General features: G+C 41.9%; 1 protein-coding gene across 1 annotated transcript in view; it reads right to left on the bottom strand.

Annotated features, from left to right (window-relative positions):
• The window catches only part of PIGF (phosphatidylinositol glycan anchor biosynthesis class F), a 98,619-nt gene that overhangs the window by 52,492 nt on the left and 24,573 nt on the right, over positions 1–21,554 (bottom strand). Inside the window, exons 3-4 of the mRNA XM_086927781.1 lie at positions 14,044–14,135; positions 1,446–1,562 (exon numbers count right to left, since the gene is read on the bottom strand). Of these exons, the coding sequence (XP_086783907.1) occupies positions 1,446–1,562; positions 14,044–14,135 (209 nt within the window). The remainder of the gene's footprint in view (positions 1–1,445; positions 1,563–14,043; positions 14,136–21,554) is intronic.

Raw genomic sequence — 21,554 nt, 5'->3', positions numbered from 1 at the left:
GCTCCCAGTCTTCCCGCTCCCCCCAAACTGGTGATACTGCGTTGTACATTCAAGAAAAGAGATCATGAACCGTTCCTTAACAGCAACACATACAAAAGGTAACCAACACAGATATACTGCATATATAAGTGACTGGTATTGCATATCAATATTAGGGTGACTTTATCAAAAACTACTGGAGATACAGTCAGAACTCCAATAGTGGCCTTCATAACCCAGCACAGGGTATTTTTTTTTAAACATCCAAAACAAATTTGCAGAAGCAAATATGCAAATTTGTACGATGAATTCATGTCCTCTCTATAATCTGTCTGCTTAAAATAAGTCAAGATTTTTTATGCCTCTGATACTTTACACTTTTTACAAAGGTGGGCATTCAAGGGCCCCTGAACACTTTACATTTCTTCGTCATCCTCAGATTGAGGGGGACAGGGTGGTTGTCTATGGCAGACTTGCTTCTGTTTCAAGGGGCCTGTTGTAATGCCTTAAAGTACTGCAGCTAGCTTACAGTGCTCCTTTGTGTCTGATTCAAGGGAGTTTCAGCACATTTCAGACAGCATCAGTAAAGACTTGAGTCTGAATCAAGGGATCTCTATTAATAGCTTAAGATAATCCACCCCGTCTTTGGTTAAGTGTTAACTGAAGCTTTTTAAGGGTATAGAAATATGCTCTTTTAAAAAATAAAGTGGGTCCTATTGGCTTTGCCAGGGAGTGTTCCTGGTGCACACAAAACTCCAAGGTGTGTCCAGTAGACAAACTGACAAAGAAGAAAGTGAAATCAAACAACTGAAAAGGGGATTACTTTGCCAAAAATGTGTCTTGGCTAAAAAGAATTTAGAAAAAAAGTTGATATATAGCAAAACCTAAACCAGTAGAATTTTTTTTACTCCAACATGATTGAGGAATCTCATCATGAGAACAAAAACACAAATGATAAAAGGGTATTGTGCCTTCTAAGAGGCACATAAAAGAGCGCTGGGCATAAACTCGCTTTTAAACGCCTGTTCCACACCTTAAAAGCCCCTGCCATTATCTTACATTTTCCTTCTAGTCCTTCTGCCTTTCTAGTCGGAAATCTGCCTTCCCCGTTCAACCAAATGTCCTATGTCCTGCTACAGAATAGTTCATAAGCACAGGTTTACCAATATAAAAGATAGATTTGGTTCCCCAATCACTGTGATTGGCCCCAGTCAATCTTATTATTTGACCATGTGCCTTTAATAGCAATATGATGACTTTTGGAATGTTAGGAACATGAAGACACAATAAAATGCAGCACAGCAGAAGTAATCGTAATGTGTTAAGTACGTGGAGTCCAATTCCTCCAAATTAAAACTGTAAGTTTGAATTAAACCATTGAATACATTCTTGTGACATGAAAAGATAAGGACTGAACAATGGAGTACATTAATAAAGTAATTGTGATATAAACTAGCAAATCATACCCATTTTTGCTGAAAACTCTGATCCATGCTGAGAAGTTTGGACCTAGCATACACAAGCAGCGCAAAGTTGTGAAAGTGGAGAGAAGGACAGCAAAAGAAAAAGTCTCCAGTATCGACCTGAAAGAGAATAACAAAACAACCATGTGTTAGAGCAAAACAGGTGCTTGGTAGCATGTTAGAACCACTGTCAGATTGTAAACAAAAACCTATGGTAAAATTACTATCTTTAACTATTTCTCAAGAATACGTAAGCACTGCATATTCAAGTTTTCTTTACGAAAAACAAAGAAAAGAATCTACTTCCTAGACAGAATTAAGTCATCAGTGCATACGCGGTAGAAGCTCTCCCAACCTTCATTTGCATTTAGTTAATAAGAATGTGAAATCACCGTACTTCTTCCCCAAAATATTGTACAATTAAAACAACTAAAGTCAAGCCATTGCTTTCCATTGGCTGAGAAAATATGCATGAATTAACATGTACCTACAGACTCTGTTTACTATGACTTTTGCATTCTGAATAAATAAAAAAGAAAATATTCACTTACAAATTAGTAGGAAGAGAAAGACGACTTGCCCAAAGGAGTGAGCCCCCTGACAAGGCGGGGAGCAGTGTCTCCTCCCGCAACCGGCCCCCCTCCGAACTGGGAGGGCAGGAAGGCTGAAAGGGAACTCAAGCAGCTACTGGCCAAATTCATAAGGGAGGAGGCAGCTGCCAAAAAGGCCTAGGAGGAAAATAAACTTGCTTTGCAAAGGAAAAAATCATAAGATGAGCCAGAAAGAGCTGGACCTCAAAGATTAACAGCACACAGATTCCAGCAGTAATGGAGGTAGCAATGATTCAGTGAGACAAGTGTGTCCACGTCCTCAAGGTTCTGCTGCGTAACTTGTTGTGGGGGATGACATATACAAATGCGTTGATGCATAAGAAGTACCTCTAGAAATGCACAGGGTCACTGAGGAGGATTGGGGGAGAAGCCTCTGAAGGCACATACCTAATGAGGGGAGAGATTCACTGCTAGACCCAGGAAAGAGTGACAGGAAGAAGTATTCCCCTCATGAAAGACGCCCTTGACAAGAAATATGGTCTTACCCCTGAAAAGTACAAATTAATGTTTAGGGACAACCAGAAGTTGTTTCTCAGTAGCATCTTTTCTGTGGGCTTGTATGAGAAACAAAAAAAAATGAAGTTAAGTCAGTCCTGGATACATTTTATGACTTCTCTAGTAAAGCACAAAATGGTTGGGTGAAGGGGAGATATAGGAGTAGCTATCAAGGGCCGTACAATTCAAGTTTGAGAGCACATGGTGAGTGTTAGACCTGTCTGGCTTTTTGCGTAGTCCCTCCAATGTATTATTTATTTTGTCCCCTTTTTGCCCCTCATACCTTTATTAATTTTTGTGTCCACTAGCTTTTTCAAGGTGTTGGTCAAGGGGATAGGTGCTTTTTCACCCTCATAGTTTTTCACCTCAGGCCTTGAGGCCTTTCCTGACAGGAATTCCCTTGGAGTCACAAAATGGTGGCTACCAACTGTCCCAACTGACAAACCCAGAACCTGTCCCATTGAGTAGAATAGGGCATTCCAGAACCTTCTGGACCTCTGAGGGTCAGCCTATAAAAGGCGGAATGCTGGTCAGCCATTTTGTCTTACTGGAGAGAGTCAGCTGGAGGACAGGCTGTAGTTGAAGGTGGGGGTAGGATAGTCAGAGGGTTGACCTATTGATTCACCACCCTTCCTCCCTTGGGTTACCTGACCTGGCCCTGCTGATTTGGATGGCTGGAGACCCTGGGCGCCTGACCAACCTCTAGTCTAGAGATACAGGGGTGTGAAAAGGAGAAGGAGACTGCAGTGCTGCGGAGCGCAGTCCTCTGCCCAATAGAGAGGCTTTTATTGAGCAGTGCTCAGTAGAAGAAGGGTTAATCTTTGTGGCCCCCTCGTGCAGTGGACAACTGAATCCTGCCTCTGGTTGTCGTGACTTTCCCCTAGTGACAGAAACCCCCCCCCCAGAGTTCATCACTTACTTGCTGGGGCTGAATCTGGCTGTGGAGAGGAGCCAACCTTTGGAGGGGCGGAAGCGGAGTGAAACCGAGCAGGTCTACCCCCGAGCCAGCGCCTGGTGAGCAGCGCAGGATCAGCGCTGTGGTAGCTGGTAGTGTGGGGAGAGGAGTGAGGTAGCGTGGCAGCCGCCTATCCCAGGAGCAGCCCTGCGGTAGTTTCCCCAGCACCGGAGTGTGAGGAGAGGAAGGGGAGGCGCTGTTGGAAGTGCGCGGTCGCCAGCGAGGAGACACCGCTCCCTCGCGCATGCCCAGAGGAGCCGACGGGCTCTGTGAGGAGGAGACGACCGGAATCAACGTCGCCGCATAGAGCGGCTCCTGCTAGCGGAGGCGCGCCCTGCCTGCGCCAGCCCAGAGAGCGAGTGGCTGAGCAGGCGACAAATCTTCTATCGTCCCTTGGACAAAGGGGGACTTGGCATGACCGCTTTTGTCCGCGCCAGCACCGAGTGAGCAGCTGGCTGGGCGGGAGGCAGCGGACTCGGCAGTTGCCGGCTGAGACTTCCTCGGAGCCGTCTGTCAGCCTGGTTATCTGGAGACTTGGGAAATACAGCCTCTCAAGACAGTAAGGAGTGAGGGGGTGAAGGGGAAAACAGAGCACTCCCAGGGGTCAATCACTTTAGGAGTAAAGAGAAGTGGGGTTCAAGAAATGGTCTTTCCCTTCTGAGGGAAGTTAGTTCTAGTACCCATAAAAAGTGCCCTGGCTCACTGTTCGTTTTCTCTTCCACTGTATTTCTTGAGGTGAGGAGTAACTTGTGGCACAAATCCTAAATAATTGCCAGTCCAGGAAAAAGAAGCCACTTAATCAGAACCTGAGAGAAGAAGCATCTACTAATGTGGTGTTGAATGTACCTATGGTTTAAGGGAAGTTATAAGTTCCTCATAAAGCTTACTGGTGGAAACATAGAACTTGTGTATTTCCTACACTTCTCACTGGGTGTGCACTCTCTTTGTGATTAAAGGTACAGATAAGGGAGGTAAAGGTTTAAGCACTGTAGAGAAGTCAAAGCCAGTAAAGTTTGGAGTCTAATGTAATGTAATGTGCTGTTGATGCTGGGTGATGTTATGATTTAGCAACTTAAAAGTATTACTATTAATTTCAAGACAAACTGTAAAGTACTAACTGTGATTCTCCAAAGACATAAGAGTAATATTATTTCTCCTGACAGAATGTATAATACTGAATTGTGAATACTAAGAATAAGAGAACAGAGAGTATTTTTATAAACCAGCTCATATTTTTCCATACATTGGTGTAGTGTCATTTTTGGGTGTTATTGCGTGGCTTTACTGCTAGGTGGTTTGCAACCTTCACATATGTGCCTCTAGTGAATGTGACTTACCCTAGGCCAGGCTACCCTAGGTGACCTGACATCCCAGGTTCCAACAGTGAGTAACTGTTTGCCAGAGCTGTGGCAACACCTGATAGATAGCAAGCTCAGTGACTCCAGGGACCTTGCAAAGGAAGCGGACCTCTGGCTCTGCACCAGGGTCCACAAGAACGTACCTTGGGTGAATCCAAAAAGGGGGGTTCAGGTTTCCCCAGAAGAGTGAGGTGGAAGACTAACGGGACACGCGGGAATCCCGGAATAAGGTGGGAGAAAGTGTTTCCACGCCTCTCCTGAGAAACCGCCTCTCCCGAGAAACCAGGGGGGAGCTTCTAATGGGTGGTGGCCCAGGGCGCCACATTTTAAACCCCAGTGCTTTGACTGTGCGCAGTTAGGACACACGTAGGGGGGCTTTGTCTGTCCTGAGCAACCATCCACTGGTGGGAACTCTACTGGGGTGGCGAATGTCGCCTTAGGAGGAAGTAGTCCTCAGGAGCAAGGGTAGAAAGTACCCTGGTGCCCTTAGTTGGGAGATAGACTCAGATTTTATGCCTGTGATTCCTGAGGGTGGGAGTCGTCACTTCCATTAGATCATTGCAAATGGAATCCCCGTCACTGCTCAGAGGGATACCGGTGCCAGTCAGACCATGGTGGTGGAAAGTTTTTTTTCCCTAGATCAGTGCAACAGACAGGTGAATAGGTTGACCCAGTCCCAGTGGTGGATTTTGTCTACTCTTTGGCTCTGGTGTCACTGAAATGTGGTCAGGAAGTGGCCCAGATGAGTGCCATGGTTAGTTGCCAGATGCCCATTTACTGCACTGTGGGAAATGAGTTACCACCAAGGTTAGAGGACCTGGGGAAGGTGTTGGCCCATGATGCCCTGAAAGCTCTGGTTACTGGAATTAATAATTCCAAAAGGAGAGTTGGGGACAGAAATCAAATCCAATGGGCAGAATTGGCCACATCACTTTGTTGACCATGGCGGTGTTGTCTGCCTATTGGGATGCATCCGTGAGCTAATTAAAATGAGAAGTGCCACAGATGGGATACACAGATGCTAAGAAGGGTCCGCACGGAACAAGGATCCCCCGGGAACAATCCAGTGGTTCAAGAGAGTGTTGACAGAGGAATCCAACTAGGTTTAGAGTAGTGCAACTGACAGGTGCCACTTGACAAGAGGCTCATTTCCACATTTTATCGGTTGAGCAGGGAAGCCCATTAAGGTATTGATTACTCTACACTAAAATTAGGCTGAAGGGGACTCATACTGGACCTGGCCCTCTCTGCAGCGTCACCCACAAATGTTTGCATTCACCCCTCCTGTTATGTTGAATGAGTTAATCTGCACACTTTATCACCGCTAACCAGTGCTAAAGTGGGACTCTAGTAATTGGCACTACCTGCACCCAGGTCCTATAAACTAAAAGCTACTAGTGGGCACTCAGTGTTCCACCCACTAGAAGTAGTCCTTTAAAGCATGCCTTAGGCATGCCACTGCAGCCTACAGTGTATTTTAAAGTTGCCATTTCGACCTGGCTAAACAAATCCTTTTTGCTGGCTTAAACTTTCCATTTTAATGCCTATGAGTCACCCCTAAGACAGGCCCGAATAGCTCTAAGGGCAGGGTGCACTTAAGTTTTAAATGCCCAGGCAATGAAAAATTCCAAACATCATTTTTCACAGTGGGAAGGTCTATCTCTCCCATTGACTAACACTAGGCTACTTTGATACATTTAATAAGTGCTAACTTTGGATTAGAAGCAGATCGAGATGTGTTGCTAATACTCAGCACACGCAAAGGAACCTGACACCAGCCTTATGCCAATCCAGACAGTTTGGATCCTTGACAGGCGGACGGAAGAACCTTCCAGAACCAGATGAGGGTAGGACAGCCCCCCCTTCCCACAAAGGCAGTCACCAGGTATAAATATGGGACACCCAGAACGACTCTTTAGAACACTCTTAAACCTGTGGAAGTCACAGAAGAAGAACTCCCGTGCTGCCTGAAGGTCTGCCTTGCTGTCTGAGAAGAAAGGCTTGTTCTACTTGCCTTCATTCCAGGATACCCTGAGTGACCTCAAGGGTCAGTTGGCTGACCAACTGTGCGAGCTACAGGGACACAACAGAAACCTCCCTGCAACTGTCCAGCTGACCTGTTGTACTGGACCTGCCAGAGTCCTACAGCTGGACTCTGCTGGACTGAGTCCCAGATCACCAAGAGGTGCCTCCCCAAGTCCTGCAGCCTTTGCTGGCATCAGAGTGTAGTCTTACTGCCTAACTGTGGACTACATCAAGTTCAATGCAACTCGACGCAGGATCTTGCATCAGTCCCTCACAGCTACTGCTCAGCAGCCTCATCGGAACTGATGCAGCGCAACACAACTGGTGGCAGGACCTCGCATCGTAGCCCTCGTAGCTCCTCATCGGAACAAGCACAGTGCGACGCAATTCGACAAAGGATCTCTTATAGCAGCACCACATAGCTTCTGATGTCAAATTACTCCCAGTATCAGGCCTGCACTAAATCCAAGTCGGCATGTACATGTGACTTTGTCCGGCTGCAAGCAAATATCACATTGTGCTTTTAAGCATGAATTTCACTTACAATTTTGAAACCAACTAATTCCGGTCCTACTGATTGGATTTCTTACAATCTTTATAACTGAAAAGATTCTTTTAACGTCACAGTTAATCCTATCAATTTAATTGAGAACATTTGTCCCTGCTACGCACAGAATGTTCTCAAACTATTCCTCTATTTCTAGGTGATATACACAAAGCCTTTTTCCAAGCAGTAGTGACCACGTCCTTCAGTAGTATTAATTAATCCCTAATCCGTAGCATTTTCTTAGAGTAGGTTTGTCTTGCATCAGACTGGGGTTTTACTGTCTCATGAATTTCCAAAAGTAAGACCTGCTCGCTCGTGGAAAAACATTTTTTGCGAATCAGGACTTGAGTCAGCTTGTTTTAAGCGTGGAAATTGAAGAGTAAGTTGCATCTAAATTGTAGTAAGATAACTATTTATAGAAATGTAGGCACTTGAACACCGGCCATAGCAAGGTCAAACACTCCACAGCTAAGAGCTGGAAGCAGGTATGACCAAAAATTGATCAAGGATAGTGATATTTCCAGCATATCAGTAACCATGAAATAAAACATTGAGGCTCCGCATTGGGGTACACTACAGGCATTCACTCCTGCATGCTTCGGAGATGAACAAAACATAGCAGAAGGCTCTTCCATTTCAAGTAGTGTATGATCTCTTCGGACTAAAAACCATTTGTCAATGACATCACTCTCAGACAATCAGAAAAATGCAGGCATCTTGATCGTCTTTCTCGGTTCTCTTCTTTTGAAGCACGTCACTTTATAAAAAGGGAAAGCATGCTTTTTGACGTCAGAAAAAAAATTGAAAAACCTAACACTTTCAGCAAAGTAAATAATCTGAGAGAATTCGAGAAATCCAAATGATGGTGAATAATGTGACCAAAATAGAAACTCTGAATCAAAACAGAAAAGGAAATTTAAAAAAAATGATATTCGAAAAGATCCTTCTCTAGAGAGCAGAAAAATTAACTATGTTTCAACTTCTACTACATTGTACTTTAGGACGATCAGCTTTGCTGGCTTAGGTTGACTGTACAGTTTTACCACTGAGGCTGTGCTACCTTACCTTTTTTGCCTTTCAAAGGAGGGAATTAAAATGTTTCTGAAAGCTCTTTTTAGTTGTTAATGAAGGACGAAAGCAGGCCTTTAGATGGATTTGGAAGTTAAAATCGTGGCTTTTCTCCTTCTAAATGCGATTCATGATGAAGCGCATACAGAATTCCCAAAATCGTTTTGATGACAACAGTATTCACAATAGTTATAGGATCAACAAAAATTGCTGTCATGTCCAGCATTGTTTCTGATACAAAGTTTATATAACTCAAATATTGATATTAAATGGCGTTAGTGGACAATGCAGGCAAACGTGCAGATAAGCATATGTCATGCAGTAGGTCAATAAAATGCAGCCTATTCCCTGGTACCAAAATGTTTACAACACCTAAGAATTTGATTGATTTATTCACTTTCCTTTGGACCACTGCATTAACGAAAACGTTTCAGCACCAAGTGTTTGTTAAGTAAAGAAAACATTAGTAATCTAGGTAGGAGGGATTCCTGTTCATCAAAAGAGATTTGACTATGCACTAAGATGTTGGAAGAACAGTACTAATTATAATAGAGATACTGTCATAAAAATTATCAAAAAATCTGAAAAAGAAAAAACATGACTGCCAATTTTGGTTGCTCTTTGTTTACCAAGAAGGTTATCTTATACAAGGCTTAGTTACACTCACAAAGTTGGCATTCATTTTTGTAACATGAATCAACCAGTTTTGGACCTTTATGGTTTAGCTAATTTGGGATTAGCCAACTGCTGCATTCATTTTTTTACCATTGTGCCAATGCAGTGAAGAATTTTGCCTTTTACTCGAGCTCTAGGGATCGAAAAGGTATTGTTGCAGAAATTGTTTGTTTTTGATTAAAAAATGTTTTACAACACTTATCTCTTTCTTCACCAAGGCAATCAGTGTCATGTGTGAATCTAGAAGAGCTTCAAGCTGCAAACCCTTCTTCGAAGTAACTGCTTTCTTTTGTAGCATTCAGATGCTGTGCACTGATTGTTTAGCTGTATGATTTCCCTTGTGGCGAGGGTGTGAAGAATAAGCAGTACTAAACAAATGACTTGGCACCAATGTTCCTACTACAGTTTCTTTACATGATTCTATAGCTAATCTGTAGGGTTTAATGGTATCTGGATGATCAGGTCTCTGCCATGCATAAGAATTGTAAAGATACATTTTGCACAAAGCCTAATTTTGCCACCAGAAAGTGATTTTTGGCTTTACCTCAAGATTCATCTGCTAGTCATATCAAGTTATTGTAGTCTGAACTATCAAACTGACAATGGTCTCTTTAGTCATTGGTGCACCAAGTACTTGTGGTATATGTGCTATAAGGAATTGCTTAAATTACCTGATGTGTTTTGTTGCCTTTATGTACTACACCTTATATAGATCTCTTCTAACGTATGAAATGCCCTCTTAGCCGCATGTATTGGCTTTTGAAAGAAGGATACAATTTATGATTGGCAGAATGCTTGAACTAGTCTCAAATACTAGTAATTACTCTGGGAGGTATTTCAATTCATAATTGTTTTGCCCACCATGCCACCTCCGTCAGGGATCAGCCATATGCAAACCAGTCTTGATCCCAATCAAGGAGCCTTTTGTAACTATTCTTGCTGAAAAATATGGGGTTTTGTATTTTTCCGTTTTTGACTGACGTTTGGTGGTTTCTTCAGGACTTTTGTGCAATAATTTTCCCTGATTAGAGTTAGCACCCATGTATTCATTACAGACTCTCAGGTGCTAAGATATTCTCCTTTGATGTGTTTGTTGGGCTGCTTCATAAACTCATTTTGAAATTTGTGGCGTACAGTCTTGAAGTGTGGCCTCTAGTCTTTCAACTAATGAAAAGTGGTCTGTCGTTCACTGGATTGCTGCCAGTGTGAAGTCTCAGTAAAAGGGGCACATTTGTGGTTGGTCTCTGTAACTGGGATGTGTATGGCAGTCAACATTGTATTCTTCCATTTGGGGATACATTTTTAATTACATGAACCTCAGCCTGCATTGCTCCCAAAGCCATTACGGATACATTTGTCTTCATGTTTTCCAGAAAGGGATCAACTTCTAGCCCAAATAAATGGCTGGTAGTAAAAAGCATATCTATTATATTAAATTGTTTAAACCTTGATATGCCTAACCAGGGATGCCTATGTAGTACAGTTCTTGTAGTGAGGTACCTGCATGCAGTGTCAACACAATAAAAAGCTGCTTTTAGGCATGAGTTAGCTATTGTTTTCCCCTCTTTTACTTATGCTTTTTAGCCTTCTTCTGCAGTGCTTCATGTAAAGGTGTAATTAAATAGTCCCATTTTCGGTCTCATCTACTAGGTAACACACTGAAATTTGAAATGTGCCTTTGAGTAGTTGCTGCCTTTATCAGTTTATTCCCACCTGTTATTGACCCTTGTCTGGCGATAGCACTTGTGTAGCTCGGGATTACACCCTCTGTCTTCCTGTAAATCTTTGAGGGAATCAGGTACTACATGAGTTTTAATACGTTGTTGGTCTTGGAGCGATGACTTATAACTATTTTGAATTAGTGCCTTTGATGTTGCTGGTTTTATTAAATGCTCTTTGCTACAAAATACTTGGTGACATTGGTAAATACGGATTCTTTCTATGCAGTGGACTTGGAATATCTGTCAATAAACATATTTTCTCTTGATTGATTCATCACTGTTGGTACCCCCAAAGGATCAGCTGCCTTCCTAACTAACCCATAATACATTGACTTGTCACTAGAGGAGATGCCGTGAAAGGATACATGCTTGCTTCTCCCTTAGGGGATTCTCGATCAACATCTTACCATAAAGACTCTTCTTCCTCCTGAACATCAACCAAAATTTTCTAGTCTGCATCTGGCTCCTGGTGTATTTATGGCATTATCTATCTACCTTCTTCCCTGGTTCATGTCTAGGTTATGAGATGTCTTGTATACTACTTTGCCTCTGTTTGTGGTGTTCTGTCTCTTCATTGTGGTCTCTTTATCTTGTGTGCAGTAGTTTCTTACTAAACAGTTTTAGTTCTTTTTAATGAGACTTTCAGTCTAGACTATGAGTGCCCTATTTGTCTTCTTCCCAAGTCACAATGCTGAGATCATTTATCTGCCTGTAGCTTTTCTTTTAAAGGCAAATAACTGTCTTTCCCATTAAAGTTCGATCGTCTTCTGAAGTCAAACCAAGGCCCTTAGGGAAATTGGCCTCAGTGACTTTTTCTTTGAACCCGGGAGTATGGGATGTACTGTGACTGTTTTTTTGGCATGGAGTGTTTGTTCTTATGCAACTCATCTTGTTAACTTAAATTGTTATGCGGCTCTGGAAACTTAAGATCAGACTTTTCTGAATGAGACGATCTATGGTCCTCGATATTCCACAAAAAAATGCCATTGAAAACCCAATTTTCTTCTTTGATAGAACATTCTTCATGTGTCTCAAGTTATGACTACCCAGATTGTCTGCTGTGCACCATATGCCAGCAATACTGTATCCCGGTGTACAAGGGTTTTGGCTTGAAAAGAGAAGAAGCGTAACAGTCTTGGGAAACGGAACATGTACACTGGGTGTCCATCATTAAGGGTGATTTTTCAGTGGCAATTAAGGCAAAGATCGAGCTCATACTACCAAATAGTGATGTGGAGTCTCAGGGTCATTCATCATCTCTAATATAGAAAATTCTTTAACTACTTTGAAGATCCTTTGAAAAAGCCTGAGTCCTCAAATCCAGCACCAAACCCAATCACCCCTTAACAGACCTTTTTTGTGATTCTTCAACCTCATGTTGATGACTTTTGAGAAGCTCTCAAAAATGTCAAAACCCACAAGGGGGGAGGGGGAGGGGAGACCCAAACAAGGAGGTTACGTTAGTGGACACTGCAGGATTATGGTTGACCTCATAGTGAGTCATACGGATTCCACCTAAGTCGACACCCAGCAGATAAAGGTTTGTACATGAACAATTCTTGATCCAGCCAATAGATGGTCTAATAATGCATAACATGTGAATCTATAAGCATTTGTTCTTCAAAATTAGGATCTTTCCTTTGTACTAAGTGTCGACAGAGGTCTAATTTCAGTGACAACACGCCCGGAACATTGAAAGAGGTAGTTAATACAATTCACAAGTGTAACAAGTTCGGGTTTAGTCATGCATTAGGAAGAACATAATAAATTATGGTCGGCTGATTGCGTCAATGTAATCTTTAGCTCCCTGCGTATGTCAATGTTTAATTAAAAATATTAAATCCAGCTCAAATCTATCTTCAACAATCCCCTTCATGTAAAAAAAAGAAAGAAAAGTGCTGCACTGTTTCTTTCCGGGACCTCATATATCACTTGTTTCTCTTCTTGGTCTACTCTCATTCCTCCCCTCCCCTTATTTCCTCTCTCCCTGACTCTTCCTACACCACAGTTGATTGCTTTCTCTCAACTTTGCTTTTTTACTCCCTGCTGTACCCCTGCCAATACCCTTGTTCTGAATTTGCTACCTACATCCTTTAATGTCTATCGCACATACATCCCTGTAACTCTCCAACATCATCACTCTAGTACCCTTACTACTTATAATATTTGTACTCCAGTGTACGTCAACCCATGGCGATACTATACTACCCTTTCACCTAGGTAATTTTTACTACTACCACTATTTTTACCCTAGCATCTCCACTACTGCCCTTATCCTAGTTCCACTACACTTGGCATCAATTATGTAGCTCTATACCCTTGCTTGCACCTGTACTCCTACTTTACCTTTGTGACTCTTCCCAGTCTATGCCTAGGACCTTTACCTTGGTCATAGTACCTCAATGGCTGCCTACACCCTATTACTATTACATCTACCCATTTACCACCATGCTGACCTATCTGCTAGTATCATTACTACTGTCTAGAACTTAGTCTACCTGGTCACTACATTCTGATATCTCCACTCTTACCTACAAAATGTATACCTCTACCATGCCAATACTGTAGTACCTCTACCCCCATATGTCATACCACCCAAACCACTGTCCCTTATCACTACATATGATTTTTTTACCACTATCCATACCGTATGCTGTAGTAATTTTACAATAGCATGTTCCCTACCCATACCCTAAAAAATCTTTCCCCTTTCCATTAATCTGCTACCTTTTTCTGCTGACCTGTTTTTGTTATTTTCCTGTTGCTTCCACCCTCTTTTGCTGGTGTACTTTTTTGTTCCTTTTTGTTAATATTTTCAAGGAAAGGGATTTTTTCTTAATTTGGAAACTCACAAAAATGGAGTTTCAACAGCTGGTTTTAGTCAGGTTGGGGTTCTTTATTTCGGCTATTTTCTGGAATGTAGTATAGCTAGCTGAGAGGAGGGGCAGAATGCCACAAAGACTAAAGAAATGCAGATGACAGCAAATAGCATGGTATTCGAAACATCACAAATGACTTGGTGTGACACAGAAGATTGTTATAAATTGAGAGGAAGGGTGTTCCCCAAGAAGGAAGTTCCCCTTAATAGCAGAAGAAACCAATGAATTTCATGTAGCAACAAAGACAAATGTGCTTACAATACTTACTCCAGAAGTGGTGCTCCATATAATACAATAATACTATGAAACAGTAGGCAGGACATTAGAAAGTACGCACAGGACTTCAGGAATTTGGATACCTAAGTAATAAAAAGAAAAAGCTTTAAAGACCAATTTGAAAGCAACCAAGTTTTTATAACAAATAAAATATTTAATGACAGACATGCACTTATTTAGATGGTCTGAGAGTGTGTTGCCATCGTCCCCGTAATAACATGGGATCATGCTTTGTAACAGCATGTCTGTACCTAAAAGTTTGTGATTGGAAAATGCTCTACCTTGTCTTGTCATTTACTCCGATAGGAGATCTAGCAAAGTACTACTACTCAATTTGATTAACCTTTATTGGGTATATTACAAAACAGCCATAAAAGTACATATAATACATGAAAAGGTCATAAAAACATTATTTAAAATACATATACAAAGGCAGCCCCATATCCTCCGATTATTATCTCTAATACATAATACTTTTTCTAGATTGTATAGCCCCCACCTTATAAAAAAAGAGCAACATTAATGCATACAAGGGGATCTCTCAATGCAGATAAATAGCTCAGTGCAACTTTATAATCTCTAATATATTGTGCGAGAAGAATTGGTTTAGGTTAATAACTCCTAAAATTCTTATACAAGGCACATAACATCAAAGTTTTGTGTGCTTTGCTTGAACACAATATCGCCAGGTATGATTTCTAATGTACGTGTCTTCTTATCAGGAAATGCAACTAAATGATGAACTGAGCCACCTTGCAGTCTCATCAGAACATAGTGATGCTGAGTTATAGTTAGACAAGACAGATAAAATTGACAGCCTTCCTGTGGATTAAGCGACATAAAAAGCATCATTAGATTTCTTTAACTCATCATGCATTTTGCGATCACATATATATTTTTCAAAAGTTGCCTCAAGATTCTGGTCAAGGGATAAAGATTTTGATGGATCATTAGGAAAGGCATACTAAACAAAATGCTTAAAAAATGTATATTGGTAAACCCGGGAATATTAGAAACATAATCCAGGGTAAGACATTCTGCAATAATCAGTTGTGTAAGTATTGTTTCCTCTTTAGACCAAATTGAAAACCAAAGTAATAGGGGTTTCAATTGAAGCAGGTCCTTCAGGTACTGCAAATCAACTTCCTTATGAACAATCAAAGCTGAGGCAGGGACAGGTAGAAATAGCAGATATTTAATGAATGTATGTTCTTTCTGGAGGGGATTACTAGGGGGTATAAACCCACAGTCATGCCACAAAGGTGGCACATGACACCCCTCTGGCCTTATAAATGTCTAGCATCTCCTTGACAGGTCGATTACCCAATGTTTGGCAAATCCAAGGATCCCATGGCAGATTCTACTAATCTTTAATCTAACATTTAGAATCTACTGGGTCCAAACACCTTTACTTATGAATAGAATCCCTAAATAACAGAAAGAATTTGCCCTCGTTATTACGGAACCCCAAATGAAAAGGGCCTACACATTTGCTCATTTTTCACACACACACACACACACCATTGTATAAGTTTTTGTTTTATAAATTACCATCTTCGTTGAATCCAGAAAATCCCCAAATGTATTCATCAGCTTCAACAGGCCGATGGGTGCAGTGGGGGATGGGGGGGGGGCCCTAGATAGTAAAACCACATTATCGGCATATAACAGCACAGGGACAGAATGACCTGCAGCGCTGAGCGCATTGGCCTGTAGGGCACTATCGATCCCATTGATAAAAAACGAAAATAGAAAAGGGCCATTACAGAACCCTGGCTAACTCCCCCCGCCCCCAATGAAGGTGAGCATTCACCCAGGGGGCCGCATCGAACCCTTGACGAGAAGTTCCCATACAGACGTGCAAAAAAAAGATAATATTTTCTGGGGCACCAAGGGAAATCTGAGTCGACCCGAAGATGGAATGGTCAACCAGCCAAACACACTACTTATAGCTTTAAAAGAAGAATAGAGAGATCCTGGCTTAGCCTGGTATTTTTTTCCAATTAGCAATTCCAAATTCATACATTGCTCAACTGTCTCCAGGCCCTTCCTAAAATAGTCCCGTGCCCATTCCTCTAGTAAAATCCTACTCATTAATTTAACTGATGAGTTCAATAGAGAAATAAGGCGATAGCAGCTGGGGTCTGACTTATAACCCTTCTTCAAAATGGATATGATTGTTGATAGAGTCCAGGAAGAGTGGGGGAATCATACATTCCACAGCTGCGTTACACATCAATGTCAGGATGGGGCTCCATAAATCCAAGACTGATTTATAAGCATCTACTGGTACCCAATCAGGGCCTGGTGCTTTCCCAGCTGCACCTTGATGCAAGGCAAGATTGACCTCCTCGAGGGTGATATGTAATGGGAGGGGTTTCCTACTTAAAACCTGTTCACAGATGGTAGAGCTGTTACTCACTAACTTAAAATTACAAACTGCTGAAAAATGGGTTACACATGATTCATAAGAGACAAAAGAGTTAAATTATGGGATTGAATAATTTTTGGGGAAACGGGGCATTAAACGTGCCCAAAAAAAAGCTTGGTGTCATCAACAATCTTGTAGAAAGCCCAGAGAAATAGCTTCTTGTTCAGCTAAATTATTTTCCTTTACATTTCATTAATTTATAACATACTACTTATTTTCATAAATAGCTTGTTGAGCCATAATTAAATGTATGATAATTGAGTGTATGCCAAAAAGATAAAGATCTATTTGGTAATCCAAAAATCTGTCTTTTTAATCTGCAAGGCAGAAAGCCCCAGCTTTAAGAACACATTCTTTCATTTAGAGAAGCCGTCTATTTGACAAATCAATTAATTTCTGCCAATCCAGTATTGTTCGACATTTTTTTATATATGCTTAACATCATATTTCTCTTTGAGTCCCTTTATTCCTCCAACTTCATGGAAAGATGATCAGGAGATGCAGTTTAATTCTATTCTGGATTTTCATTTACAAAACCTGCTAATGTTTGCGGTGTCATAACTTTGTTGGTTCTATAGAAGGGCCTATGCTACATGTTTAGGTTGCATACAAAAACATGCTACGCTATCGCTAAACAGGCAGGACCAAACCTGCCTAGACATGGCTTTAATGTGTCCTCTATACCAAACTTGAACACTGACTTGAATCAAACAACAGGAAAATGTGCTACCTCAACATATAAACCTGAAAGAATCTTGCATTCAAGAATCTTGTTTAGGTTCAAGATACTTTTAGATCAGAGACCATGAAAAGAAAAGTCGCAGAGCAACCCCACGGTAGCTTATTTTAATGCCTGCCAACTACACGTGTGGACACAATTCTTATGTAGGAGGAAAGCTTTAGAAAAAAACTGACTTTAGCGTAATGGGTTTTATTCATAGACCTAGCATGATCATCAATTATTTACTTAGTAGTTTTAGAAAGGGCTCTGTTACCCATATGGGCATCCTGGTGCTGAGCAGCACCTACACAGCAGTTACTGAGACCATAACTAGTTAGGCAAGTCTTCAGCTCTTTCCTAAAGGCAACAAGATTCTCAGTGAGGAACAGAGTTTGAGGGAGTGCATTCCAGAGCCTGGCCACTGCATATTAAAAAGCATGAGTACAGAGTATGAATTTAGAAATGTGAGAACAAACAAACGTCCTTAGACTAATATGTGCAAGAAGTGATGAGAATTATAAGGAGTAATTATCCTGTGCATGAACTGGTGGCTTTTATCATGCACAGCCTTGTGACAGATGAAGAGGCATTTGAATGTATCTATGTTTTCAACTGGGTTGCAGCTGTCTCAAATAGTCTAAGATAGATGTCCAACTAGGTAGCCTTAAGAAAATTGTTGAAGCCAAACTTTATCAACAAGCTACTAACCCTTCTAAAATTACATATTGTTTTACAGATGCGTGAAGCAGAATGAAAAGCAGTGTCATATTAGCCAGGGTACAAAGATGAATTAGGAAAGGAGGGGAGAATATCCAGGTATGAACCCCAGCTCCAATGGTAAAGGCAAAGTCATGCTCCAAATTCTTAAAGCTCTCTGCATTTTTTGGCAAAGATAAAGAGGAGCATGAAATAAAGCAAAGCAAAATAAAAATGATGATTAAGCGACCAGCATTACTACCACACAATACATAACACAGTGTTCAATGCAAGTAAATGAAATAAATAAAATGTACCAATAATAAACAGCCCTGCAAATGAATGCAAAGTAGTTACAAAAAAATAAATAATATTTTCAATGAAAGTTAGCGTAATCAAAATAACCCAATTTTGGACTGGCCAGTTTTAACGTTGCAATTTAATAAAGGACTTCTTGCTTTTTCCTCTCAGTATATAAAGCCCTTATTTCCCATTTAATTTCCAAATCAATGTCTGCCATCAGAAATGTAGGGAATTGAAGAGGAGGATGTGGGGTTAGAGTGGAGAGGAGAGGTGGTAAGGTAACTATTTTGCTCTTAAAGACCAAAGACAGAGCTAGGTCTGTTGGAATGGATAAATACTTTTCAAACACACGTTAGTGGAGACAGGTAACTTTTTAAATAACGCAACTAACTAAATTTAACAACTGCTGGAATATATCTCCATCAGTGTAGGTTTCAGAAGACTTAGTTCAATATGATAGTTTAAACAGCTCATATTGCTAACATTTTAGTATGAAAGTAGCCCTCCAGCAGAACATGGATATTTTAAAACAGAAAGATATTCCCCCAAAAATGCCCTAAGTGAGGTATCTGTAATGCGCAGCATATGCCCAAAGGCTCCTTGATGACAGAACTGTAATCAACCGCAGAAGTTGTAGTGACTGATGAAAATTACTAGGTTTACAGAATAGATAAGTCTTGAGGACTTTGTAAAATGCCTGATGAATGCATTGATAGAAATGTATGATGGATCTTTGTGAAGTGAAGATTCAAATGTAACTTGCTAGGATGGAAAATGCATATCCTCTATACCCATCACATAAAGGTAGAAACTTGGACTTGGCACAAGGATCCAGGACACAATACACGTGCAGGCGCGTATCTAGCTAGTTTATCCTGAAAAAAGTTTGGTCCCATACCATAGAGGGGGCTCCAGCTGTATAACAAAGGACATTAAACAGCATCTGCTTACAGACTACTGGCATCAGGGGCCCTAGTGCGTATGTGCACCAGATAAATGTGAAAATGTTCAAAAACTAAAAAAGAATAGTTGAAACATCTTACCACTCAGTAGGGAAGTTGCTGGGACAGCACAGGTAATAGAACACCTTTCATGCACATTACTACACAACATTTGCAAGGATTAAACCACTTTGCCAGCCGATGGATAGCTGAATTCGTGGCTTTTCCACTGACACATTGTGATGTTCATGTATAAGGAGCAAACAGTCATCTTGAGGTGAAGTCAAGTTACAAACTGAACAGAGGCATTTTGTGTCGAAATGTGGTGTCAATTGCCACAGTTGGTCCATAATATGATTGATAACCCACTTCAGAACTTAACAAGCATTAGGGGAGCAGAGTAATTCACAGAGGAAGATGGTGGTCTATCCCCGAAGTTCCGTGAAGGCTCTATCTAGAGTGGCAGTTTGGAGACCTCCACCAACCTCATTCACAACCCTGCAGCCTAAAAGGGGTACATGCAAGAGTAGATCAGGCCACTGCACTGTGTGAAGCCCTGGAAAGCTGTGTGAAGCCCTGGAAAGCTGCGTGAAGACCTGGTGTCAAGTCGGGCTGAGCTGCAAGGACCAGACATCATCAAGGGCCCTAGCGCTTTCATTAGCTCACCATAAGAGCTGCCCTTGCTATGTAGGAAGGGTAGCAAGAGTAGTAGTAGTGGCAGCTGATAAGTGTCGCAAGAAGCTGCAGGATGAGGGAGCAGACAACAGTGGCCACAGAAAGAGGGCTAATTGTCTCAATAATATTGCAGTGGCCATCTGTGATTGGGCTCGATCTGCCTGGAACAGGCTCTGATTTGGGGGAGACGCTGGCAGAAGTCCTTTATGGCAATTGGCTCATCTGGAAGTGCTGATGCCTGTCAGGCCTCAGAGGGCTTTTTGTTTCTGGACAGTTATAACTCTGCCCATACGCCCCTACTGAGGCTGTTATCCAGCTTTATCAGAGACTTTGCAATCTGTTAGCAGACATGCTGCTGCGAATGGGAAATATTGGGACAAATGCACAACACCTGCATGAGCGCAGCTGACCCTTGGATCTTGCACTAGTCCTACCCACACAGATCAGACACACCCTGCCAAAACTGGGGCTTTATTAAGCATCATGCAGACTGCTTGGGGTAGATGGTCATTTTACCTCCAACTTTCGATGACTGGTATGGTAATAACTAGTTGTTAGAACTGGCCCTTCTTGCAGGGTCATCCTCAAACTTTTTGCTTCTTCCTCCCTTATTTTTCCTGACCCGTGGCTGTTGGCAATAGGACTCTGCGCACTTTACCACTGCTGATCACTGCTAAAGTGCATATGCTCTCTGTGTAAATTGTATTGTAATTGGTTATTCATGATTGGCATATTTGTATTACCAAGAAGTCCCTAGTAAAGTGCACAGAGTGTGCCAGGGCTGGTGATGACAAATGCTACTAGTGGGCCTGCAGCACTGATAGTGCCACCCACATGAGTAGCCCTGAAATGGTGTCTCAGGCCTGCCACCGCAGGCCTGAGACACCATGCCTGTGTGCAGTCTGAACTGCCATGTCCGCCTGGTCAGTGTCCCCACTGACCGGGTCTAACCCTTCCCTTTTTGTGCACATTGGTCACCCCTATGGAAGGCCCATGGTACCCCCCTGGGCAGGGTGCAGTGTATGTGAAAGGTAAAGCATGTACTTGTGCAGGTGACATGCTCTGGTGGTGAATTACAGCCATTTTCGTTTTTCACTGCTGTAAGGCTATCTTGCTTCATAGATTAACATGAGGGATGCTGGCTACAGTGGCTACCAGCATATCTTCCCATAGAAGCAAGATAAGACATAAGAGTCTAGTATCCCTGAACTCAGAATTTAACACATCTTTTAGGAAAGATTGTTTTTAAATCCTGTGTTTGAGAACAGCACTTTTAGAAAGTTGCTGTTCTCTTGTATAACCTTCCTGTGTGCCTTGGCCTGTTTGTGTATTGACTGTCTGGTTTGAGAGTGACAGGGGCTGGGGATTCCCCAGGAGGCTGGCTGAGTCAGCCTTAGGCTGAATGACTGCATTTGCAACTTGAGTGGTGGGAGGAGTTAGCACCTGGGCCTGAATAGGGCTGTGCCTGCCTTCCACAATGCTGGCTCCGCCGCCTGCTGGGCGGCTGACGACCCTGCCCCTCACTCTGAAAGGAAAGGAGAAGCCAGGAAAACAAAGTGCTCAAGAAACACCCAGAACTGGTTCAGACCGGGGTCAGGGCCCACTTGCAAAAGAGAACAAAGACTTTTAGGGGTATAAGTACAGGACCCCTGACAACAGAAACTTAGATCATCATGGAATCAAGAAGGAACTTCTGCCAAGGAGAAAGCTGAAACTGAAGAAGGAAGATTGCCCA

Source organism: Lissotriton vulgaris, chromosome 6, assembly GCF_964263255.1.
Source record: "Lissotriton vulgaris chromosome 6, aLisVul1.2, whole genome shotgun sequence".
In the NCBI taxonomy this organism is placed as follows: Eukaryota; Metazoa; Chordata; class Amphibia; order Caudata; family Salamandridae; genus Lissotriton; species Lissotriton vulgaris.
The sequence above is the reverse complement of the archived record's forward strand: the minus strand, read 5'-3'. Positions and strand labels throughout refer to the sequence as shown.